Source organism: Wickerhamiella sorbophila, assembly GCF_002251995.1.
Source record: "Wickerhamiella sorbophila strain DS02 chromosome Unknown contig3, whole genome shotgun sequence".
NCBI classification, from domain to species: Eukaryota; Fungi; Ascomycota; class Dipodascomycetes; order Dipodascales; family Trichomonascaceae; genus Wickerhamiella; species Wickerhamiella sorbophila.
In genome coordinates this window covers 1,732,414-1,756,130 of record NW_020194004.1, presented here as the reverse complement: position 1 = coordinate 1,756,130, position 23,717 = coordinate 1,732,414, and the positions used below count along the sequence as shown (strand labels likewise).

The window sequence follows — 23,717 nt, the reverse complement described above, 5'->3', positions numbered from 1 at the left end:
ACACTGCTTACGCAAGAAATTTTTTCTCTTAGTCGGACCAGCGAAATTATTGGGTAAGCGACAAAATAGATCCTTGCATGAATATCGATTAGGGCTCAGGGCTCAGCTGTCACAAACGTACACACTCTCAAGGTTTGAATACCACGCATCGAGTATCTCGCACCCTGCAAATGACTCGGTACAGCAAGACCCCCGATAATTCAGCCTACGCTTCGGCTCGTGGCTCGTACCTGCGGACTTCTTTCAAGAATACCCAGGCTACCGCTCAGGCCATCAAGGGCTGGCGTTTGGACAAGGCCTACCAGTACCTGGAGGCTGTCCTTGAGAAGAAGCGCGCCATTCCTTTCCGCAAGCATGCTGGTTCTATCGGCCGCACTGCCCAGGGCAAAGAGTTCGGTGTTACCAAGGCCCGCTGGCCCGTCAAGTCTGTTCAGTACATCACTGATCTGCTCAAGAACGCCCAGGCCAACGCCGATACCAAGGGTCTCAACACCGACGCTCTTGTTATCTCTCACATCCAGGTTAACCAGGCCCCTAACCAGCGCCGCCGCACTTTCCGCGCCCACGGCCGCATCAACGCTTATTTGTCCTGCCCCTGCCACATTGAGATCCACCTCACTGAGGAGCAGGAGGCTGTCCCCAAGGCCACTGACAAGAAGCCCCTGCACCTTTCCAGCCGCCAGCGCGGTCGTTTGCTCGCTCAGAAGCGTCTGTCTGCCTAATTATGCTACATTTCATAACAAAATTTCTTGTCTAGCCTTAGCTGTATGGAAGTAAAAAAATTGAAGTTTCAAGAAGTTCCCTAATCTCCCCCTGGAGACATTAAATCACAGAGCTATAAATATGACCGCCAAATGAAGGGCTGCTACATAGGCGAGAGACCCGTATCTGAACTTTGGTTCAAGCAAGGCGCGACGGAATATTGCAAACAAGACTCGGTCGAAGGCACTCATACCTGCCATTGCCCGTTCCGTTTCCAGGCTTTTGAACTGCTGATAAGCACTTAGGCCCTCCTCATAGGCCCCTCTTAGACGGTTGTTGGACTTGTTTTGGGTTTGCTGGACGTACCGCGACCGTTGGTACAATGCGATATTGTCTTGCTTGACGGCTTCCAGTTCTTTATTGAGCGAGCTCATAGCCAGTGTGGCCTTTCGCAAATCTTCCTCCAAACTTTGACTACGCTCTTTAAATCGATCGCGCTGCTGGGTGATTATACCGAGCATATCCACGTTTTGATGAGGAGCTGCCGATGTGTTGGTTTGACCGGCAATTGATGAGACCGGGGAAAGGCGTCGAGGAACAGGTGTCCATCCTGAAACAGTTGAAACCGAATCATCGGTATGCAATACTGCGAGATCATTTTCAAGCTTTTCGACTAGTTGGCGATGAGACAAGGCTTGGTCTTGGAATTCTTTGATTTGAGACTGAAGTTGCTTGTTTTCTTTGCTTGTCTTTTCATTCAAAACACGCAAAGCTACCAGCTCATCGTTCAGCTTGTTGTTTTTCAGTTGCAATACCTGTTCGTAATCGCTGCTTTCAATCGTAGATTCGTCGTTGCCAAACTCCATAGCACGCAGAATAGCCACCTCCTTCTTGATCTGTTCGTAGTCTTGTTGCTGAGCCAAAGTGGTTTTAGCAGCTAGCAGCTCGGAATTGGCTTTCTGCAACGATGCTTCGGAAACTGTCTGGTTCTTCTTCAATTCCTGAATTTGAGCAAGCAGCTGTTGACGCATGTTGTTGCTCTGAGCTGCTAAAACGTCATTGTCGCTCTCCAATTGAGCAATCTTTGCGTCGTAAGTTTGACGAAGCTCGAGATCGCTCGTGCCGGATTTGGCATTTTCGAGGTCTTTTCGTAGCTGTACATTACGGTTTTCGAGTTGAATCACTTTCACCGACATTTTCTCAAGTTCTCGCGCCGTAGTGTTTAGCTCGGCAAGCTTCAGATCTGTATCGGTAAAATCACGATTGGATTGATTTGACAGCTGAGCGGTGGCAACACTGAGCTGTCCTTTGAGCTCTGTGACCTGTTGGCTGAGTTCCTTCTCTTTGCTTTCCCAAGCTTTGGATTTCTCGTCCCAGATGGCCTCGATTTCCTTCTGCTTGGCGGTAACCTTCTCCGCAGTCACTTCGGCCTGTCTCATTTCCAGATCAACCAGCTTTCCCTTGACTTTCTCATAATCAGAGTACTTGACAAGCTTTTTCTCAAGCTGTGAATTCTTTTCTTTCAACGAAACAAGCTCAGACGCCTGCTGAACCGAGCTCGACGACGCTTCAAGGAGCGGTTCCGGATCTGGGGCGTCTGCCATCAACTTGTACACATTCATGAAACAGCTTTCGGCAAACTTGCATCTGTTTGTCAAATTGTCGATCTCTGCCTGGTATAATTTGAGAAGAGACTTCATACTGGCCATTTTCTCCGCCTCGTCGAGGCGCTTGAACTCTTTGGTCTTAGCGGAGAGTTCCTTCCTCTTGGCAACGCCCTCCGCCTGGCTTTCACTGATTTTGATGCCCTGCTCATCAAGCGTTTTCTGTAGATTGCTTAGCCCAATGTCGTGCCATGCTTTGATGGCTTGCTGGAATGCGTCCGCCATTTGGGTTTATTAGACAGCACAGAGGTGGATATATAGAGGTTGGCGAAAGGAGACCCAGAACGAGAATGCGAGGAGGGAGACACCGCGGAATACACAGGGTGAGCCCATTAATCACGTTTAACTGCTATATGGGCTCACAATTTTGGCGAGTGGTATGTGCGGCCGGGTAACTCACGTGATGATGCAGATTATGAAAAATTCGTCCCTGCCAAACATCTCTACCTAACGACATGAAGTATATCACCTCTGAGCAGAGTTTGGAAGTCCCCGAGGGCGTCACCGTCGAGATCAAGGCCCGTAACATCACAGTTACTGGTCCCCGCGGTACTCTCAAGAAGAACCTCCAGCACGTCGACGTTACCTTCAAGAAGGTCAACGACAAGCTCATCAAGCTGTACATTTTGCACGGCTCGCGCAAGCAAGTCGCTGCGTTGCGTACTGTCAAGTCTCTTGTGCACAACATGATTGTTGGTGTCACCAAGGGCTTCAAGTACAAGATGCGCTATGTGTATGCTCATTTCCCCATCAACGTCAACATCGAGAACAACGGTGCGAAGGTCGAGATCCGTAACTACCTTGGCGAGAAGCAGGTGCGTATCGTCAACGCGCTTGAGGGCGTCAAGGTCGAAATCTCCAAGGGCCAGAAGGATGAGCTCATTCTCACCGGTAACTCGGTCGAGAACGTTTCTCAGACCGCCGCGGACATCCAGCAGATTTGCAAGGCTCGCAACAAGGATATCCGTAAGTTCTTGGACGGTATTTATGTATCTGAAAAGGGTGTCATTGAGCAGGACGCCTAATTTATATCTCTTATAGTATTTTGGTTTTTTGGCCCCCGGGCCGATACGAGAGGACTCGTATCACTCACATAGAAGGTCCCCAATCTACAGATTGGCTCCCTATCCAGTCGATAACCTGTAAAGTGTGTTATCGAGTCCTCTAATCAAAACAAGTTATTCCCTTTCTCTTTTAAAACCCATTCTGCTCCCTCATGCACAATCTCGACCGCCTGCATGGTGGGCCTCTGACCGGTCACAAAAAGTGGTCCGTCACCTGGTCACTTTGCAATGGATCAACCATCTTTTACTATGGCCGAGCGGCTGTATAAAAAGGCGTACTCTGCTTCGTTCTGGAGCCAGAACGATTCTAAACACGGGTTTGACTCAGAGACCACGACTATTGTGCCGCATCTTGCCGATGCGCCCTTGTCTTTGAGACAGAAGGCACACATTTTGCTAGGGGTTTGCAAAATCATCTCGTCAAATGGGCGAATACTGAGTATAGAGGTTATACGGACCTGGAAATCGATGAACATTGTCAAATCTAAACCTAAAACAGACCCGCTACTGCTACCTGCTCGAAGGTCTCGCTCCCACACTCTCCCAGAGAACCCGCTCATCAACTTAGAGCTGGAAAAGGACTGGCCACCTTATAAACTGCCCAAACTCGCCTACACCCAGACACCGTCGCATTCCATCAGCGATTCTATTCGGTTAACAGACTTCCCCTTGGACCAAACCGAGTCCGACTACTCTTCTGTCACAGAAAGTATGCTTTCATACCAGAGTGATTTATTTGGTAACGCGAATCAGGTCTTGTTTGATCTGACGGAACATTCCGATACTCCTTTCAACCAAGTAACGCCAATTGCTTCGCCAGTTACGTTCAGTGAACCAGTCTACCCCGATGAACCGATCGAGCCTTTAGATTTCAGCGAACCGGATGAAACAGAGGACCCTACAGAAGCAAGACAAGATCCCTCAAGGAAATCTAAAGTGACTATTCAAAAAGAGATATTTTATTCCCAAGATAAACTAAATGAGTGGTTTGATGGCTATGATGAGTTCTGCAAAAATGCCTCTCGGCCATCGAAGAAAATAACATTTGAACGATTGTTTTGGGGTCGAGAAACTTGGTCTGCTAGGCATAATCGAAAACGCAGAGAGGCTGAGCTGCTGAAGAAAAACAAAGCAGCACCACCGGCCATGCCGACACCAGACCTGATAACACCAGACCAGAGCTCTGATGCGGATGAATCCCCTCATCTAGACGCTTTCGACAACCAATTTGATATAATGGATGATGCAGACAACAGTGATATTGAATTTGATGAGACACCGGGAAGTCCAATGCTGGAACTTCGAAAGGGGGAGTTTGAACACACCCTGGATACAGTGGGTCTTCTTCCTGAATCGTGGGATGAATTACCGCCACACCCACGTATCTCTGGGAGCTTTCAAAGAGACCAAAACGAACTTCAGGGTTTCTTACAACAGTTGACTGGCCAAGATGCGTTGATGGCTGGCCGAGTCACAGAAGAGGACGATGTGGCAATATTGGAAAAAGTAAACACCCTTGGTGGGAAATGTCTGTTTGATCAAGTCCACACAGCAACTCGTCTGAGTAAAGGGCATGCGTTTTTCTCGGTTTTGCGACTCGCTCAACAAGGCAAACTATCGCTGAACCAACCAGACGTGTTCGGAAAAATAACGATCCAGTCCTCATTTAGACCGCATTAACTAGAGGAGATTTGCGTTAACCACTGATTCAACCAGCTCTAGTTCTACTGGGATGGCATCTGGACAGCTGGGGGCAGCGGGGTTTGTTTGAATCAACACGTCGTTTAACGAAGGACAGATGTGCACTGGTGTTGAGAAGCTCAGTCGGTTTCCCTGGACCTGAACATTGGTGCTTGAGGAGTAAAGACTGTCATTTACCATCAACACACTTTGGTAGTTGGGCTTGATGCATTGCAAAGGCTCCGGCTGCAAGATCATGCCATACTCCGACATGTATACTCCATGAAGGGCCCTTGCGTTGCTGTTATAAGGATCGGCGATACCTAAAGTGCTATCACCATACACTCGGATTAACTGCTTGTCTACCCGCTGGTGACCGGGGGCAATAGCTCTCAGGTTAAATACTTGGCCGGGCGACAGTGCGAACGCCTGTGCTGCCACAAAGCCAAGATAGAAAACCCTCAGCAATACCATGCTGCCAGCGATAGGTCGACAACATATTTATATTTGTTGCTGTGAAGGCAAACTCATCAATAGAGTTTCGTGAAGACCATCGCAGTAATACAAAACGACTTTAAACTATACATTCAAGATTTTTGCAACCATTTCAGACAGCATTTGGTATTTATAGATACTTTTGAAGCCAAAAATAAGCTTTTAGTCTCACCTGATCGCGAAAATAGCCTGTAGCGTTTGGATACCAGCTGAGCAACGATGTACTCGCAATATAGACAATTTAATCGTAGCTCAGGAGAGTGGTGCGGCCGTCCTTAGTATACAGCCACTGGTTGTAGTCGTTGGCCCAGTTCCACAGGTAGTAGTACGAGCCGAAAGGAATCAGCAGGTACAGGAACTGGGAGCGCGTGCGGCGGAAGGTGTTGAAAAAGGCGTTGTAGAGCATGCCCTTGAAAGGGTTCTGTGCGTTGGGCGACAACCCGTAGCGCACAGTGTACTTTTGTTTCGGACCAGGGAAACCGTGACCAGCCATTAGTGCAGTTTGTCAGAAAGCAAAAGTCCTTATTGGCTTATATTTTAGCTTACTAACCGGGGCAGGCATTCTACGCGCCCCTACCCTAAAAGTCCTGGGGTCGGAAAAATGACAATAAAAATCGTCGAGGACGGCGAGCGGTATGGCTAGGTTTGATGCATTGGCAACAATATTTATGGAGCTAGTGTTTTGCTGCTTGACCTGCCGAGTGTTCTTCGACTGAACTCGCTCGAGTTCTCCCCTCACCAACACTCGACGGTCCCTGCGTTGTTTTTTTGAGAGTGTAATTAGTTCTAACGTGTATGTGGACGATGTGGACGGAGTAAACGACGGGTAAGATCATTCAATGTGACGCTTCTGGAAGTCCTCGTCAGCCTCCCAGCGCTCTTCGTGGAATCGCCAGATTTCTTCGTTTGTATGGGGTAAGAGTTCTTTGTGCTGATCCTCAGAATGCTTGTAAGCACCGAACCAGCGACGGTCCCATGATTTCCCCTCTGCACCCTCGGCCTTCCTCATCTCACGCTGCTTGTTCTCGATCTTGGACTTTTCGCGCGTGATCTCGTCATAGTCTCCCTTGCGGATGGCTGCAGCAACCTTTTCCCAGGCCCTGCGGCTCTCAAGAGGGTGCTGGTTGTCGATATCGACCACAAAGAGCTCCGGAGGTTGCGTAACTTTGCTAAGGTCTAAGAATTGAGACTCGGCGCCGGTGGCCTCGTTCTTGATGATCATGGCCTTGTGCCATTGTCCTTTGATGGTATACAGGATTTTCGAGGGATCGCTTTCCTTGAAAATGACCACCTTGATGGAATGCTTCTGGCCACTAAAGTAGCCTGCACCGCTGTAGGAGATGGTGGCACGATAACCTGTGGTCGACGTAACAAAGTTCTCGCCGTCCAGCTCGATGTAGGGCGCGCCAGTCAAAAAGCCTTCGATATGTAGCGACGGCAGACCCATACAGTAGATCTCGTTGCGGTCTTTGAGTGTGTAAACGGTGTGGCCGACCTGTTTGACTTTAATTGAGCCGGAGAACTTGGCCTTCACGCCAACGTAACCCTCGGCTTCAGCCCCTTCCTTTGTATTGATTTTGAAGGCAGAAACAGGTGGGTGGTGGCTAACTTGCTCGGCACGAACAGTTGCCTCGGAGTGCTGCCATTTGCCTGTGAACAGCTCGCCTAAAAACGGGTTCAGGGGCTTCTTTTCGTAGCCTTCGTTCACATTGCGCTGGGTATAATGAGCGCGGTGGCATGCAATTGCCCATTTCACGACTTTGATGAATCGCTGCTCGGGATCCTCTTCGGTGGCAGGGTCGACAAACATGTCGTGGCCAGGATACCAGTACTGAGTGTATTCCAGCTGCGAGGTGGGCGAAAGAATGAACGGCGGGGCGGTCAAACTGGATAAATCACCCCGGAACGACGCCACTGACGACAGCAGAGACTTCCAGGCGCCCAAAGACGACGACGAGCTCGATTTGCCTGTGCTCATACTTGGACACGATTCTGCTTAGCTAACCGGTTATGAGCTGCGCCCTGACGAGTCTGGAAGTCGTGCGCCCGGAAGCGGAAACCAAACCTAGTTGGGAATTGGCTTTTTTGCTAGACTAGCCCAACGCGGCGGATTGTCAATTTGGTATCTGATCGAATCTGCATAGTTCAGCGATCAAGGCGCCGGTAAGTACAAAAGCGCCAGTGAATAAGCACGCTTCCCCTTTTCACTTCCGCTGGACCGCTAGCTCACCTTTGTAGGCCCAGCCTCTTCTCTCTACCGCGTCTGCCGCAATGCTAGTCTACAAACTTCGCCAAACCGCCGCAGCACTGGCTTATCTCCGCCTGTCAGTCATACCCCTAACCGCCATGACGCAACATCACGATGGGAAAACCCGGATTTCTAACCGGTTTCGCTGTGCGCATCACTTTTCATCAATGCCATTCCCAAAGCCCAGTTCGCACGTGGAGTCGCACACAAAGGACGTGTGGTCTTTGATCAATGAGGCTGCTGCACAGGCCGAAAAAGACCAGGGCCGTCCGGTCGTCAATCTTGGGCAGGGCTTTTTTTCTTATGCACCTCCGGATTTTGCTCTGGCGGCGGCCAAGAAGGCGATTGATGTGCCTGCTTTCAACCAGTACTCGCCTACGCGTGGCCGGCCTGAGCTACTGAACTCGTTGGCCAAAACATACTCAGGTTCCTACAAGAGGAACCTCGACCCCAAGACTGAAATTCTCGTCACTGCTGGTGCTAATGAGGGCATGTATGCTGCCTTCACTGCGTTTTTGGACGATGGCGATGAGGTCATTGTATTCGAACCGTTTTTCGACCAGTACATTTCGAACATCAAGCTCCCTGGCGGCGTGCCCAAGTTCGTACCCATCCATCCTCCCAAGGATGCAGAGAAGACGTCCAGTGCCAACAACTGGTACATTGATTTCGATGAGCTTGAGGCCGCCATCACTCCAAAAACGAAAATGATGGTGCTCAATTCCCCCCATAACCCCATCGGCAAAGTGTTTTCTGAGCAAGAGCTGCTCAAGATCAGTGCTTTAGCTATCAAGCACAACTTCATCCTTCTTTCTGATGAAGTGTACGACAGTCTGTACTACGGGAAGTTCACTCGCCTGGGTGCCTTGTCTCCTGAAATCTACAACCTTACTCTGACGGTGGGTTCTGCTGGAAAGACTTTTGCTGCCACTGGCTGGCGGGTTGGCTGGGTTATTGGCCCTGAGCATCTGATCAAGTATGTGGCAGCTGCACACACGCGTATTGTATTCTGTGTCAACACTCCTCTGCAAATTGCCAGCTCGGAGGCCCTTGAAATCGCTCGCAACGGCACCTACTACCAGGACACTGTGAAGATGTTCAAACACAAGTATGCCATTCTACAGTCGGTATTTGACGAACTAGGCCTTCCATACAGTACGTCTGAGGGCGGATACTTCTTACTGGTGAATTTTTCAAAGGTCCACATTCCACCTGATTTCCAGTTCCCCGAGTCGATCAGTGGGCGCCCCCGCGATTTCAAGCTTGCATTTTGGTTGATCCATCAATTTGGCGTGGTCGCAATTCCGCCAACCGAGTTCGTCACCCCTCCAAGCTATCCTTTACTAGAGAACTATCAGCGCTTTGCTGTTTGCAAGGACGATCATCTTCTGGAGGAGGCAGTTGTACGTCTTCGTGCCCTCAAGAAATACATCAGTTAGAGCATAGAGGAAATTTAGAGAGTCTATACATGCTTTACAAGAGCGTTTGGCCAAGAGCACTCTTGACCAGAGCAATGCCAGAGTGGAGAGTAGACTTGATGTGTTCGTCGTGTTCCCCGAGATGAGGGTTGCATTCAACCAGATCCATGGCGACCAGGTTGCCCGTTTCTGCGACCGCCTCGCAGATGTAGCAGCCCTCGCGCCAAGTCAGGCCTCCACGAACAGGGGTGCCAGTGCTGGGAGCAAAGAACGGGTCCAGAGCGTCGACGTCGAAGGACAAATGAATTGGGCGAGTGTTTCCTGGGTTGACACGGCGGAGAGCCATCTCAACGACGCGAGCAATGCCATACTTGTCCACATCATGCATAGAATATGCAGCGATGTTGTATTTGCGAATCACGCTCTTTTCGAACTCGTCGGCATCGCGGAGACCGATGTAGGCCAAACGGGAAAAGTCAAGGCTCTTGCGAGGAAGCCATTTAAAAACGCCGTCCTCGACATCTTCGGGCAGCTCGTCGATGCCAGTAGGGAACGACAGAGGGCAGCCGTGGATATTTCCAGATTGCGTTGCAGCTGGGGTGTTGATATCTGCATGCGCGTCGATCCAGAGCACGACTGCTTCAGGATGGGCTGCCAGCACACCTGCGACCGTGCCAGCACCAATAGAGTGGTCACCACCGACAGTGAGCACGAATCCCTTCTCGGCAGCCGCTTTGACCGAATCGTATACCTTCTCTGCAGCTTTGGAGACGAACCGGGGGTTCTTCATGTTCGAAATAGGGGTATCGTTTTTGACCTCTTCGAATTCTAGGTGGGAGACGTGGGTATTCCAGCCAAGGTTCTGGATCTCTGTCTCCAGACCTTCCCTCAGAAGCAGCTTGGGAGCCTCGTCAACGCCCTGCTTGCCCTGGCCGCCAGCGAAGGGCGCGCCAACAATATACAACTCTTTATTATCTTTGTTCTGCATGTTCTTGCAAGCCTCTGTCCTTGGGATTTTCTCATCTTATATACTTGTCCACAACTTCTCCTAAGTGCAGGTGGAGGCGCACCTGGTCGGTAGATCTGCACGGATGAGCGTTAAGTGCAGGCAATACCGAAATGGAGATAAGCCGACCCAACCCGTTGTTTTCGCACAGCGTGCATGAATGACACCCACTGGCACAGATCAGGATGTTTAATGAGACATACTTGATCCAGAGCACTGACAGAGGCCGACCTCAGGTCGTTGGGCGATTTCAGGCCCTGTCGCGATTTCAAGCCTTTTGCGATCTCAATATGTGAGACCACGCGAGACGTGAAATCGCTGAAAAACGAAACATCGTGAAGCGTGAAACTATTTCTCAGATTAAATATGAATGAATATGTATGGCTCCCCAGCCCTCACCACTACTACACGGGTCTGCTGCAAAACAGTCGCAATAAGTGATGAAGGGCGTTAAGACAACCGTTGTTCATCTGTCCATTAGCTTGACGCTTGTTCTTCAGTGGGATTCATGAAACACAAGCAACACGGTGATGCTATGGAGTCCGCACGAAGAAAAAAAAAATATTACAAATGGAATATAAAGGGCTGTCGAAACAGGGTAACTTGAGCAAGCGGTCGCAAGTAGTCGCAAGCTCGTTTTCAGTGGATCAAGGATCATTAATTATACATATATTCTTTTAATGTTGAGATTAAATATTGTTTTTGTCGTTGCAGGCAATTGCAGGCTCACCGCATTTGGGGTGGTTGAAAATTAAAAAGGGGTCCCACAGGGCGCGCTGAACTTAGGAGAAAATCTTGTTCAGCTTCTTCAAAAGGCTGCGGTGGTGCTGGTCAGCGGCGGCTTTCTCGTCTGCCTTGGCCTCAGCCTTGTGCTCCTTCGCGTGCTTGCGCGAAGTGGTAGAAGCACGAGACCACGAGGGAGACATGGCGTGAGCAAAGATCTTCTCCTGCTCGGGGGAGAGTTCGGGGGTGGACAGAGTGTAGAATTCAGACATGTGTAAAAGGTAGCTTGGTTTAACGCTGTAATCGAAAAACTTCCCACTGTTATATACTTCCCAGAACCTGCAGCGTGGCCGGTAAATTTTATAATACCCTGCATTGCAGTAAAAATAGTCATGGTAAATGTAAAGATGTGATGTTCGAAAAGCGCCCAAACCGCGGTTGTTTTGGACAAAAATTGCGCGTGTACGTAGAATTAGTATTTTTCCTCCGTAGTATGTTTTTTGACGCGTTTTTTTTACTCGCACTCTTAGCTTTTGTATACTTCCCGCTAATAGGCAATTGCTCCGAGGAAACCTGCATACTTGGGTCATGCAGGTTGCTTTTGGAGGACACCCTGAAGAACTTCGAAACTCATGACCTAAATGTGTATATGAAAATACGCAAAGGGGTAAATTTGTGTGGATTTTAAGTACCAGCAGCTTTCAGAGAAAATTACTGTTTCATTCGACTTTCTCGTCCATCGCTCCAATTTCCCCTAAACCTGGTGGCAGCGCCCCCCTTTGAGGCCCCGTGTAGTAACCGCCAAGTGTTTTATGCCCGGGCACAGGCCACCACACCACTTTCCTACACTGGGTGTACCGGGTACTCCCGAGTCAGCCCGGTCCCCCACCCTCCCCAAAAGCTAACCGTCCCCAATTAATAATTTTATATCTCGATTATCTCTCGCTGTAGTTTCGAGGCCATCGCTGTCGCTTCTTATTTTTGATATGTTGCGGCTCCAGACTTCAAAGCTCTCTGTGCCCAAATGTTCGCTTGGCTCCGTCGCTCGATTTATCTCTACTGAAGCGGAAACAGCCTCCAATGGGAAATCCCGGAAGCTGCTCCTCAAGCATCGCCTCAATTCTGGCCCTTCTTTCGAGGACTTCGTTTCTGGAAAGGCCTCTGATTTTGCTGGTCAGGATATGGTGGCCGCTGCCATTCCTGAGGAGGCTGTCAGGCTGCCGAAATGGCTCAAAACGCCTATCCCCAAAGGCTCAAACTATCACAAACTCAAGTCCGACGTGCGGGGACTGAAACTGCATACAGTTTGTGAGGAGGCTCGCTGCCCCAATATTGGTGAATGCTGGGGCGGCAGCGACAAAAGCCGTGCCACTGCTACGATTATGCTGATGGGCGACACTTGTACTCGTGGTTGTCGGTTCTGTTCGGTTAAAACCAGCCGCACCCCTGGCCCGCTCGATCCAAACGAACCTGATCATACTGCAACCGCAATCGCCGAGTGGGGACTAGGATATGTCGTCCTTACTACGGTGGATCGTGATGATCTGTCCGACGGAGGTGCCAATCACTTCGCCAAAACCGTCCAGCTGATCAAAGAGAAAAGCCGGGGCAAGACTCTTGTTGAGTGCTTGGGTGGTGATTTCCGTGGTGATCTCAACATGGTTGACGTTCTGGCTCGTTCTGGTTTGGATGTTTACGCCCATAATGTTGAATGTGTCGAGGAACTGACTCCGTTCGTTCGCGACAGACGAGCTACTTTTGATCAGAGCATCAACGTTTTGGCTCGTGCAAAGCAGACTGTGCCCTCTCTGATCACTAAAACCTCTATAATGCTCGGTTTTGGTGAGACCGACGACCAGATCGAGCGCACTCTTCGTCGCTTGCGAGAAGTCGGCGTCGATGTGGTGACTTTTGGACAATACATGCGCCCCACAAAGCGCCATATGAAGGTGGCAGAGTATGTCACTCCTGAGAAATTCCAGTTCTGGCATGACCGTGCAATGGAGCTTGGCTTTTTGTACTGCGCAAGCGGCCCTCTGGTTCGGTCCTCGTACAAGGCGGGAGAAACTTTCATTGAAAACGTTCTCAAGGGAAGAGCCCCCAGCGAAGCATCTGTTTAATCCATTTATTTAAATATTAAAAGAAATATCTTCATTTAAAATGCCACCATGGCTTAGTCCTCAGCTACGTTCTCTGAATAGGTGCTACATCTCACAGGAGAAAATTAGTTTAAATATACAGTACATTATTGTTGAAGCTTGAAAATAGCAGAAAAGTTCTCGATCCAGATTAGACTGACTTCAGAGGGTACATTAAGGGATGGAGACAAGACAATGCTCACATTTCTGCTGGTCATCTTATTAGAGTGCTCGTGCTTTGTTACTCTAACAAGCAGAGCAATAACCGACACAAGGACATTATAGTGTAACTCAGGCAAGCGCTGTACTGTTTGAGCGGCATAAGCTACACGCGCAGGCCCATCAAGCCCCACAAAGTTTCTCAATGACGTATCGTCTGCGCCAGGTAAGAAAGAGTCAGGAAGGCTTCTCAGATACCGCTTCAAGAGGGTCGCAACCACATGCACATCGTCGCAGGCAGCTTTCAAATCGAGGTCACCTTTCTTTTCGAACGCAGCCTCAAGCTTGTCGAGTTTTGACTGAGCACCTGTGATGCGGAAAAGTCCTTCTTCATTCAATGCATCATTCGTGTTCAAGATCTCCAGGCATCTCACGAGAATAGCAGGAAGCTCACAACCTTGATATGTGCGAGTGGCAACCTTCATAGTGGACTCCAAAGACGCCCCAAATACTCTGCGGGGCTGCGAACTATCGTATTTGCCAGATGACACCGACCTCCAAGACGGGCTATGTGGCTGGGGGAGCCCCATGGAGTCACTGAAATTACGATGAGCTGACAAGTTGGACACATGTGAATTATTCTCGGCATCGTCAGACTCTGTGAACATCAATGACGACTCCGCATTGCTAGGCCGACGGATATGCTGAATGGTACGATTCAACCTCAGAGCAGGGGGCAAAGAATTCGAACGAGTAAATAACAAGGGTATAGGAAGAGTTGAAGGCCGCACAAGGGGTGCCGTAGACAGATCAGCCAAGGTATGAACCCACTTCTCCCGAGTAGCAGGACAGTCTGCACAAAACAGTGATCGTTTTTTACGAGCGTCGAGAATCTCAAAAGTGTTTCTTTCGTCGGTATTACCGATCAAGGGCGGCTCGACAAAACGCACAGTCGAACCTTTGATTCTGATCGATTCGACAGGCGGGCTCTCGATTGTTTCATAAACGTCTAAAAATGAGCCGTTAACAACGTAATAGCGCAACTTCCAGTTTCCAAAGCGGCTTTTGCGCAAAAGGTATCCTTTCGGGTTCTTGGAAGCGGATAGCTCTACCACGTCAGAGAGCATGAAAGCGCCCACTACCTGTCTCTGCTTGATGGGCAATGAAACTCCAGTCAACGCCTCAGCATGTGCGACCTTGCGGAACTCTGAAATGAACGCAGTCAGCATATCGTTTCTTTGATCCACGTTCGCTGGTGTTTGGTTGGTGAACATGCCTCGATCAGGGAAACACGGCAGTGACAGGCCCAACTGTTTACAGAATGGACGGAGAAGCTTTTCAAGCTTGACAAGCTGGGTATAGGATTTGCAAACGTGCCATACTGTCTCACCTTCCGACAATTTCAATACAACTACTGGGTCACCGCGAGTTCTCATGTGAGCAGGAAGTTTGCCGATAAGCCCATACTCCACCTCAGTGACAACTTCAGTGAGTCTTTCCAAAAGCGGATGGGATGCTGATACCTGTGACATTTCACTAGTTGTGGACATGGTGGAGACTGTGCGGGTGAGCGGCACCTTGCTAGACTGTAAGTAGGAACCAGGAGAAGCCGGCCCCTCAGGAGTCTCATTAAAGCTACTGCGACTCTTGCTGCTTGATGTAGCCAGCTGTGGAAGGGTCTGGGAACGTTTCATAGAACGAGCGGGAACTGCACCTGATGGCTGAGCATCCTGAGGCCTTGGGGGGTTGAAAGAATTGAACCGCTGAGAAACACCTTGATCACTCTCGGCAGTAGCCACCGGCTTCTGGAACAGATCTGAGTTGTTGGTTGTGGACTGGCCAATAGGATTGATTGGTTCTTTTAGAGGCTGACTGGCGATTTCGTACAAGATAGATCGGTTCACCGGGGGTTGGCTTGACTCTTCTTCCTTGAATCTGAACTTTCCTCGATCACTTTCAGGAGATAACGGGCCCGCTTCATCAGGAGGAGTGGGGTGTGGCGAGCGCATCGTTGCATTCAGCACACCAACATCCCTCTGAAAAATGTTCGGGTCAGCCGCGGCGGGGCTGGACTTGATCAGGTAGCGCATGTCCAGGAGCATCTCCTCAGCCTGGTCCATACGGTCTTGCAAGTCGGCTAGGAGTGTTTCCTCGGCAGAAAGCTCCTGGAGTAGCTTTGAATGCCGCTGTTTTGCCGCTTCCAGACCGTCCCGGCAACTGGCTACCAAATCCTCTAGCTGGACTTGCCAATCTTGACTCCTTACTTGGGCAGGAGGAGCATGGGCAGACAGCATCTAAATTTTTACCGTGTGATGGTCAAGTGATAAGGCGATTTGCGAATCTGCAGATCTCGGTTATAGCGCAGGTCAGAGGACTCATTCTCCTCACAGATGCGTCAGAGAATGGGTGGGGTATGCACAAACGGCACGATAGGCATAGGCAGAGGTTACACAGAGAACGACGCCGGCTAGATTATATACGTAAGAACTAACAAGGACTTCCTGTGCGGGAGACTGCTTCTTTTGTCCCTCTACACAAAATGCGGGGGATTTTATTGCACGCCTTGATCTGCAGGTGGCGAGTACAGGTCGCATCCGCCTGTGGTTTCACACCTTGTCATTCCGCCTTACTAACGCTGCCCTATTAGAGATGCAGGTGGCTGCGTTGCTCCCGTTTCAGCTCCCGATGGTCCAGATTGAAATATATGTAGAAAGTTCTTTTAATTTTGATGCGGCTTGTGGCACACGCCACATATGTTCTGTTACTGATGCACTCAAAGCTTCCGGCGCCTAAGTAGCCATGTTTGTTCCTTTTCCCAGAGATCGCAAGGAGCTCCGCCCTTCCCCCCCGCCGCAGGTACGCTTTACTCATGCATATGTTGGACTGTATACATAGCTAACGCTGGATTAATACTTAACGGCTAAGTGCACGGACAGTAAAGGACTTGCAGTTAAGTAAACAATAGCGGGGGTCAGCCAGACGAGCGGGGGAAAAGGCTAAAGTTTAGGAGATACGGGTAAATAAGAACAACAAAATAACCAATCAAGATGTATCCCACGGTCCTGAATGGGATTAAATTAGAAAAAAAAGTAAGCAATTGACCTTGCTATCGAATCATTTTGACAGCTCTGCTAGTTGCTTGTCGAAAAAGCGGTCACAGGCTTCAAGAAGCTCTTCCTTCTGCTCTCGCTCCTGCTCCAGCATTGCCTCAAGCCTTGAGATATGCTCCTCGAAACCCTTCTTTACTTCTCTGTAGTAGTGCGAGCATGACTCCCGTAGTTTATCATTATAGCCCTTGCGAAGTTGCCTCATGGCAAGGTCGACTTTGTTGGCTTGCTGCTCTTTCTCACGACGTAAAGATTCCCTGAGGTTCTCAATTTCGGACCTTGCGTTCGCCAAATCCAATTTCAGGTCCTCATTTTCGTTTCGCAACTCCCGGACCGTGACGACCACATTGTCAATATCAGGATCAGAAAAGCGGGGCGATGGAATAGACCGTATCCGTGTGCTACTAGGCTCTACCAGCGATGCTCTAGCACGTTGCATACTCTTTTTCAGCCCCAAAGTTACGGCGTCAGCGCTCGTGGAATACAGTACCGACGTCGAGTCGCTTGTCTCTGGCCAGCTGCTCGCCGTTTCAGGGCTTTGATAAGGTGATACGTAGCGATGCGACGAAAGAATTGACTGACTGGTGAACCTCCGCGGCTGCCGTTGCTGCCATTTCGGCAGATTGCTGCCCGATCTGCTCGATCGATGGTGTGAAGCCACGCCAAACTCAGGGCTCCGCAGATGGCCTACCTCCTCATCCAAATACAACGCTGTGTCCTCCCCCACATCTGGAAAAGACATTCGAAAGTTTCTTCAAAATGTGGTGCTTAAAACCACCTCAGTCCGCCCGCTCAAAATCACGATGTGGTGAGAATGATAAAACGTTCCTCAACCTCACACTAGCTTACGCGACAGAGGCTGCTTGGGTAATCAGTTCTGAGATCAACTCGACATGTCTGGCCTGGGGTTAATTTACCCGTTTGTGCCGCCAGGGAGGATATTAGCTGCCGTGTCGTTGTCCCTAGCGCACACAAAATGCTTCATCCTGGCAACTACTACTGGGTTTGAGCTTTACGACCTCAAAGCGGCCAACTTTGCATCCTCAGGAAAACAAGTGTTTACGGGATTCTGGCCCAGTGCAGTCCACGCTTTTCGGCCACAGGGATCTGAATCAGACTGGATTGCTGTTTTGGATGGCAATGTTTTGAAATTGGTTCAAATCGATGACGACTTGAAGCTGCATGTGCGCTATAAGTTCGCTACTCCGCTGCAAGAAACCGACCGGCATGATCCCAGCAAATTGATCTCTGTAGACCCTTCAGGAACCCAAATATTGGCTCACATTGGTGAGGGTCAGTATTTATTCGTCACATTCACCTCAGTAACCCAGTCCCCGCGGTGCAAAACAGTCGTTATCAACCACGACTCACCAGGAAGTATTGCTTGGTTAAATCAGTCTCAAGTTGTCCTATCCTCTCTGCATACCCCAACAAACTGTGTGGTTGGTGAAGTTACTGGAAAACGAGCGTTCAAAGACTTTAGTGATATTTTCGACTCCAAAGACTCGTTGACTCTGTACTCGGGAGTAGAAAGTTTCTATGCCTTGACGAGAAGAAACATATTCGTGGTTACCAAAACAAATAATCGAATCATTCATTCATTCGAGAACGACATTGTGGCATCTGCTGCCTACGAAAGCTGGATATATGTTGCACTGTCTTCTGGAGAGCTGCTCAAAGTTAGCGTTTCTTCATCACAGTGGGTGTTTATAACAAAGTTCTCTCCGTGTTTGAAACATATTTCTGTTTTGGACGATAGTATTGTCTTTTGTCACGATATCCTTGGATCTCGAGTTATTCTAAATGGTGACGAGGTAGTGTTTGAGAAATCTTTACTTACAAAAATCTCTGGACTTGATTCATCAGTCGATAGGAGTGGACACCAACACTTCTGTGTTGTCCAAAGTGATGAAAATGCCTCCAAGCTCAGCCAAGTCAACCTCTTTTGCCCTGTTCAAATCGTCAGAACTGCTGAGGTGGGAGCTAACAGAATGTTTTTGTGGCGTGGAAAACTCTTAACATCCGGGATCTCGGGGTCACACTTGTTTGATTTCTCTACTAGCTGTCTTCAATCCGTAACGGAACGCATACCTGAGGATGAGATTTTTGCTGTTTCCGACAACATCTTTGTGACATCGACTGGTGTAATTGTGGACAATAAAAAGGTCCTTGAACAGGAATTCGAATGTGCAAGTATACACAAAGGTGTCATTTTCGGAGGTGCTGGTGATACACTTATTGAGTATGATTCGGTAGGAGGAAAGTTGACGACTACGAAAATTGAAAACAGTGTTTACAGCGTGCTAGCAACCGATCAACACAAATTCTACAGCACTATGGAGCACTTGTATATCGATAGAAGTCGCATCGATTTGGAACGCTGCTCTCAACTACTAATGTACCAAAACAAACTAGTTGCATGTCATCCAAGTGGGCAAGTTACGTTTCTGTCGTTGAAAGGCGAGATACTCGAAAAGTACGTTGTGGGTAAATTCGTAACCGCTACTTTGACAGATGATGGTCTTCTCTTGGTTGGAACTGGTAGTGCCGCGATTGTAAAGCTAACTAAATGGGGGTTGGTCGCCAAACGACTGAATAATCTACCAGAGGGCAGCAGCATTGTGAAACTCGATCGGGATCTATATTCGATGGGTGGTAAGAATATTACACTGTTCAAAATCGATTATGACAGTGTTTATGCCAGCATCACCAATCAAAAGCTTTTATCTTCGAACGCTCGAGGGATTTATCGTAATGGGGTAGGGACATGGCTCACAATTGTCAACAGGGGAGTCAATGAAGGGGCAAGCGTCAAACTAGTAGAAACAGACATTCTCGGAGAAAGCAAACAGTTTGAGGTTGAAGGTGTCACTGGAGAGGCAGTTGGGCTGATCAGTCTTGACAGGTCTGCTGCTGGGTTTAACGCAGTGATTTTGGCAATCAACGACCAATCTCCTTTCAACATGGATGGAGGCGAGAAATCGACTCTTGTTTTGTTTGATATTGACCACAAGATTGTCTTGGACACTAAAGTGGTCCAGGGTGACAAAGGCCAGGATGGCATCCTTACAGCCATCAAGTATCTAAGGGGCTCTAACTTTTTGGTTGCAGTGGATGGATTTGTGCAGCATTGGTCATTACAAACAAAAGGAGACACGCCGCATCTTGAACTTCGAACGCCCCTCGCAACTGTTGGAAATATTGTGTCCAGTATGGACTACAGCAAAGGATTCTTACTGGTTGCGGATAGTATCAAAGCTGTCTCAATGGCCAAGGTTGGAAAAGGACTCGACCGTGATATCATGTCTTGTCCAAGTATCAAATGGCCACTCGACGGCATAATATTGAACGAAACACCCAGTGCCTTGGTGAGCACACTTGACTATGAGTATCATGTTCTTATGCCTAACAAGACCAGCCCTGGTGGCCTAGCTTCTACACTGAAGTTTGAAATAGGGCAATTGACTACTTTTAGTACTCGCTCGGGATACAAGCGATATCTTGATTGGACGGAGGCCAAATCACAGGTGCTGAGAGACATTGCACCAGATGTATACTTTGGAACAGATTCAGGAGGCATCTACGGATTTAAGCTGCTAACAGGAGATATCACTGAAAAATTCGAGCTCATCAAACGACAGCTGTCAACGATAGGTCCCGTGGCTGAAGTTATTGACGCTTCTCATATCCTGATAAACGCGGACAAGATAAAAGGAGTATTTCATGATTCTATCGACTGGTACGATGAACTAATTTATGCATTAGAAAAGTTATATACTTGAATGATTAACACACATAAAAAACAAAGACACAAACCAAAAAAGTAGTGACAACCGAGGGATTCGAACCCTCGCCTCCGGAGAGACTCGAAAACCCAGCTACAGCGGGTAAGCAATAGAAGCTTGAGTCGAGCGCCTTAGACCACTCGGCCAGATTGCCCAGTTTGGAGGCAGAGCGTCGCTGGTGCATGCCGCTCGGAATCTCACATACAGATGCGAATAATGATAACCGGGCGGTGTCGAATGAACAAATGGTGACATTATAATTACACATAAACCTATCTAAAGCGCTTTGCAGCAATTTGCTCAGCTCCTACTTCATCCCATTCTTGTTTAGAAACCCATAGTTGATGAAAGGTACCCAAGGAGGCCAGGATGCTTCCACCTAACCATGAAGCATTACGCCTCTCCGTCATATTACCGGGAGCATAGAGCCTTATTTTAAGAGCAGGGAAAGCCTGCTGCAGATCGTGGTTGATACGAGCAGTGAATCCTTGTAAAAGCGACGTTCCACCGGTGATAACGATGTTGTTTGTAAGGTTTGCCCGGATATCGACATCGCAGTTGTTGATCACGTCAATGACCAGTTGGGAAACACCTTTGGAGTTCTCTGAATCGTCAGACATTTCATCAGACCCATTTCTGAACAGCGACTCACCCAATTCGAAGCGTTCTTTTCCGAACTCGGCCGAGTGGCCATCCGGAAACTCGTAGGTGCGGGCAGGAGTTTCAGTCTTTTCATCTAATGGAACACCGGAAACCTGGACAAGAGACTCTTTGAAATCATCAATTACGCGTTGGACTTGGAGATCATGGTAACTTGAAGTAGTTTCAATACCTTTTTTGGTATACTTTGCCGGCTCTCCCAGTTCAACCACTTCTTTTTTGGAGACCTGGTACCAGGGCACTATCTCGTGCTTCAGATCAGTGAGCGCAGCAAGAATTTGTGTGTTGAGGTAGTTTCCGGCCCGTTTTGTACGAATAGAAGGCTTGTTCAGTACCAACCCATCTATCACAGGTGTAATAGATAAAGTTTGAGCACCCGCATCAATAACCAAGCCTGAGCCTCTGCCGGCAGAAAATAGAGAGCATACGGCAGATTTTGCAAGATATGCTGCTGGTGTTTTAGTTTTTTCAAAGCAGTACTCCATGACTTGCCTCTGGTAGCTAGAATCACCCCAAGAGGGCTGGGTTACCATCAAGGGCGCGTCCTCTAAACTGGCCATTTCCGAAGCTAGCGCGACGTTCCAAAGCTCCTGAGCCGCCTCAAAGTCAGAAACTAGACCATCCTCGTATGGATTAGCCACTTCCACGTTCGCCCGAGCCATATTCACAATATCGTCACCATATTGGCGACGACTAATTGTGCCATCGTCGTCCTTCATATAAGAGTACCAACTAGACACTGTAGCACTCGGTGCGTCTTCTCCGGCCCAGCCGGTTCTAGTCCATGCCGCACCGGGGTCCAGCACCACGGCATTGACTTCGTCTGCCCCGTAAACCTGAGCCATACGGAAGATTGGTAATCGAGAAGTCTGCCGGATATTTAAGGACGGCGGCCAAGGGACCCAAACCTAGGCCAAGTAGCTAAAAACAATATACTTTATATCTTGATCAGTCTAAATTCGCATACCCCTCAGTTCCAGTCGACTACGATGACCAAGCGATTTCATCGACCGTCTATAATTTCAGGCTTCCCTCAGCGGCTTTGTCATTGGCCATTATGTACCGACGAGCAACATTCAGTACATATCGTCGACTTTTACAGGAGATTCCTCCAGTAAAAGTTGAGCCAGGTGCTACTCCTGAGTTTGTTGTCAAGAAGACACACAAGATCCGCAATTTTTTGCTGGCCACCACGCTCCTAGCTGCTGGTGTCTACGGTGGAGGTGCCTATGCCTCGCTGCACGATGAAAAAACATACAACACCTTCACTTCGTATGTTCCTGGTGCAACCAGCGTCATGTATTTTGTCGACGAGTGGCGTTATCGCGAGCCTGTTTATAGTCGCTTCGGTACTCACAGCAAAACCGTTTCGGTCACTGCATCCAAGGCCACTCCTCGTTTGAACAAGACTGAGGAGAAGCCTGCAGCCCCAACTCCGGTCATTCCTAAGGAGTCGAAAAAAAATGTTGTCAAGCCTAAATTGGCGGAGCCTTCGTCGACGACTGCCAAATCCTCCACGGCTGAGGCACTTCCTAATTTCACCATTCCCGAGGACCTTGACCCTTCATTGAATGGTGTTGTTGATGCTCTTTCTAAGGTGACCAGTAAAATTAACACTGGCAAGCTTTCTGAGAAGCATGTTCGTGATTTGCTTGAGTCTCTTCAGGCCGCCTCCACTGAGTTTTCGCGTGTCCGGGTTGCCCAGGCCGAAGAGCTCAAGTCCGAACTTTCCAAGCAGAGTGAAAAGTTTAACAAGATCATTGAGGCTCAGATTGCCGAGCTGCATGACGCTTTCAATGAGGAGAAGATGCTCTTCTTAAAGGTCTATAATGATCGCTTGGTCAACGAGGTCGAGGCGGCTAAAAAGACCATTCTTGCTGAGGCTAATACGGCTATTATGGCTCAATTTATCGAGCAGCAGGAAGAGTTTGCCAAGACAGTTGCAAACCGCGTCGAAGAGGAGCGCGAGGGCCGTTTGTCTCAGATCGAGAAGCTCAGCTCAGAGCTCAGCGCTATGGAGAAGACAGTTCTCTCCTCTGGTGAGGCTATCACAGAGAGCGATGGCGCAGTCAACTTTTTTGTTGCCTTGAGCGCCTTGCAGTCCGCAATGGCCACTGACGCTCGCTCAATTCAGCCCCAGCTCCAGACCGTCGCCAAGACTCTGCCTAAAGATCCCCTCGTCAAGGCGGTGGTCGATTCTGTCTCCGACGAGGTCAAGACCCATGGTGTTCTGAGCCCTGCCCAGCTCGCTGTTCGATTCGCTCTGATCGCTCCCGAGATTCGCCGGGCTTCTTTGGCGCCCCCTGACGCCGGCGTGTTTGGTCATTTGACCTCCCGGGTCTTGTCCGCTTTGCTGGTCAAGAAGCAGGGTATGCCTAAGGGTGATGACATCGAATCCATTCTCGCCCGCGCCGAAACTTTGCTTTCTCAGGGCAACGTCGTCGATGCCGTGGCCGAGGTCAACTCCCTTCAGGGCTGGCCCAAGAAGATTGCCGGTGACTGGCTCAACGAGGGACGCAAGCGTGGTGAGCTCGAGTTCCTTGTCAAGGTTCTTGCCGATGAGGGACGCTTGTGGAGCATCTCCACTAAATAAAGTCGTTGTTTAGGCCCACGTAAAATTGTAAACATTGTAATGGCTCAGCGCGCATGTGCAACTAGGCATCTATCAGGACGGGACTTGGCCATCTGGTTGAGGTCTTTCAAATTCCAGCTATTACGTAGAATATCGCGAAATGATTACTGGCCCTCTGAAAATGAGTTGCGCCATTTCAGAGAAACTCAAGATCATCTTCGAAGTCAGGTAGCACAGTGGGCGCACGCCAACGTCATTGACAAGTCTCAGCCTAAACTCTACGCACTAGCTCAAGA

At 49.1% G+C, this 23,717-nt stretch overlaps 15 protein-coding genes across 15 annotated transcripts; 7 read left to right on the top strand and 8 right to left on the bottom strand.

The window, feature by feature from the left end:
• Nucleotides 1-170: 170 nt before the first annotated feature.
• On the top strand, nucleotides 171-722 carry B9G98_02899 (60S ribosomal protein L17; the record flags this gene model as incomplete). Its single annotated transcript, XM_024809456.1, has 1 exon — nucleotides 171-722. The coding sequence occupies one exon, from the start codon at nucleotides 171-173 to the stop codon at nucleotides 720-722; it is 552 nt and encodes a 183-aa protein (XP_024665224.1).
• Nucleotides 723-827: 105 nt separating this feature from the next.
• B9G98_02898 (Protein CASP) lies at nucleotides 828-2,591 on the bottom strand (the record flags this gene model as incomplete). Its single annotated transcript, XM_024809455.1, has 1 exon — nucleotides 828-2,591. One exon carries the CDS (start codon nucleotides 2,589-2,591, stop codon nucleotides 828-830), a length of 1,764 nt encoding a protein of 587 aa, XP_024665223.1.
• Nucleotides 2,592-2,821: 230 nt separating this feature from the next.
• Nucleotides 2,822-3,391, top strand: B9G98_02897 (60S ribosomal protein L9-A; the record flags this gene model as incomplete). Its single annotated transcript, XM_024809454.1, has 1 exon — nucleotides 2,822-3,391. One exon carries the CDS (start codon nucleotides 2,822-2,824, stop codon nucleotides 3,389-3,391), a length of 570 nt encoding a protein of 189 aa, XP_024665222.1.
• Nucleotides 3,392-3,658: 267 nt separating this feature from the next.
• B9G98_02896 (hypothetical protein) lies at nucleotides 3,659-5,110 on the top strand (the record flags this gene model as incomplete). Its single annotated transcript, XM_024809453.1, has 1 exon — nucleotides 3,659-5,110. One exon carries the CDS (start codon nucleotides 3,659-3,661, stop codon nucleotides 5,108-5,110), a length of 1,452 nt encoding a protein of 483 aa, XP_024665221.1.
• Nucleotides 5,111-5,846: 736 nt separating this feature from the next.
• On the bottom strand, nucleotides 5,847-6,098 carry B9G98_02895 (Cytochrome b-c1 complex subunit 8; the record flags this gene model as incomplete). The annotated part of the gene is made up of 1 exon (XM_024809452.1): nucleotides 5,847-6,098. The coding sequence occupies one exon, from the start codon at nucleotides 6,096-6,098 to the stop codon at nucleotides 5,847-5,849; it is 252 nt and encodes an 83-aa protein (XP_024665220.1).
• Nucleotides 6,099-6,437: 339 nt separating this feature from the next.
• Nucleotides 6,438-7,583, bottom strand: B9G98_02894 (Oxysterol-binding 4; the record flags this gene model as incomplete). The annotated part of the gene is made up of 1 exon (XM_024809451.1): nucleotides 6,438-7,583. One exon carries the CDS (start codon nucleotides 7,581-7,583, stop codon nucleotides 6,438-6,440), a length of 1,146 nt encoding a protein of 381 aa, XP_024665219.1.
• A 437-nt stretch (nucleotides 7,584-8,020) lies between these two features.
• On the top strand, nucleotides 8,021-9,292 carry B9G98_02893 (putative aminotransferase C6B12.04c; the record flags this gene model as incomplete). Its single annotated transcript, XM_024809450.1, has 1 exon — nucleotides 8,021-9,292. The coding sequence occupies one exon, from the start codon at nucleotides 8,021-8,023 to the stop codon at nucleotides 9,290-9,292; it is 1,272 nt and encodes a 423-aa protein (XP_024665218.1).
• A 34-nt stretch (nucleotides 9,293-9,326) lies between these two features.
• B9G98_02892 (Arginase) lies at nucleotides 9,327-10,259 on the bottom strand (the record flags this gene model as incomplete). The annotated part of the gene is made up of 1 exon (XM_024809449.1): nucleotides 9,327-10,259. The coding sequence occupies one exon, from the start codon at nucleotides 10,257-10,259 to the stop codon at nucleotides 9,327-9,329; it is 933 nt and encodes a 310-aa protein (XP_024665217.1).
• An 800-nt stretch (nucleotides 10,260-11,059) lies between these two features.
• B9G98_02891 (hypothetical protein) lies at nucleotides 11,060-11,376 on the bottom strand (the record flags this gene model as incomplete). The annotated part of the gene is made up of 2 exons (XM_024809448.1): nucleotides 11,060-11,285; nucleotides 11,330-11,376. The coding sequence occupies 2 exons, from the start codon at nucleotides 11,374-11,376 to the stop codon at nucleotides 11,060-11,062; spliced, it is 273 nt and encodes a 90-aa protein (XP_024665216.1).
• Nucleotides 11,377-11,986: 610 nt separating this feature from the next.
• B9G98_02890 (Lipoyl synthase, mitochondrial) lies at nucleotides 11,987-13,120 on the top strand (the record flags this gene model as incomplete). Its single annotated transcript, XM_024809447.1, has 1 exon — nucleotides 11,987-13,120. The coding sequence occupies one exon, from the start codon at nucleotides 11,987-11,989 to the stop codon at nucleotides 13,118-13,120; it is 1,134 nt and encodes a 377-aa protein (XP_024665215.1).
• A 125-nt stretch (nucleotides 13,121-13,245) lies between these two features.
• Nucleotides 13,246-15,591, bottom strand: B9G98_02889 (putative Rho-type GTPase-activating protein 2; the record flags this gene model as incomplete). The annotated part of the gene is made up of 1 exon (XM_024809446.1): nucleotides 13,246-15,591. The coding sequence occupies one exon, from the start codon at nucleotides 15,589-15,591 to the stop codon at nucleotides 13,246-13,248; it is 2,346 nt and encodes a 781-aa protein (XP_024665214.1).
• An 820-nt stretch (nucleotides 15,592-16,411) lies between these two features.
• B9G98_02888 (hypothetical protein) lies at nucleotides 16,412-17,146 on the bottom strand (the record flags this gene model as incomplete). The annotated part of the gene is made up of 1 exon (XM_024809445.1): nucleotides 16,412-17,146. One exon carries the CDS (start codon nucleotides 17,144-17,146, stop codon nucleotides 16,412-16,414), a length of 735 nt encoding a protein of 244 aa, XP_024665213.1.
• A 151-nt stretch (nucleotides 17,147-17,297) lies between these two features.
• On the top strand, nucleotides 17,298-20,186 carry B9G98_02887 (hypothetical protein; the record flags this gene model as incomplete). Its single annotated transcript, XM_024809444.1, has 1 exon — nucleotides 17,298-20,186. The coding sequence occupies one exon, from the start codon at nucleotides 17,298-17,300 to the stop codon at nucleotides 20,184-20,186; it is 2,889 nt and encodes a 962-aa protein (XP_024665212.1).
• A 275-nt stretch (nucleotides 20,187-20,461) lies between these two features.
• On the bottom strand, nucleotides 20,462-21,694 carry B9G98_02886 (Actin-related protein 4; the record flags this gene model as incomplete). Its single annotated transcript, XM_024809443.1, has 1 exon — nucleotides 20,462-21,694. One exon carries the CDS (start codon nucleotides 21,692-21,694, stop codon nucleotides 20,462-20,464), a length of 1,233 nt encoding a protein of 410 aa, XP_024665211.1.
• Nucleotides 21,695-21,906: 212 nt separating this feature from the next.
• Nucleotides 21,907-23,442, top strand: B9G98_02885 (MICOS complex subunit MIC60; the record flags this gene model as incomplete). Its single annotated transcript, XM_024809442.1, has 1 exon — nucleotides 21,907-23,442. The coding sequence occupies one exon, from the start codon at nucleotides 21,907-21,909 to the stop codon at nucleotides 23,440-23,442; it is 1,536 nt and encodes a 511-aa protein (XP_024665210.1).
• Between the last annotated feature and the right edge of the window lie 275 nt (nucleotides 23,443-23,717).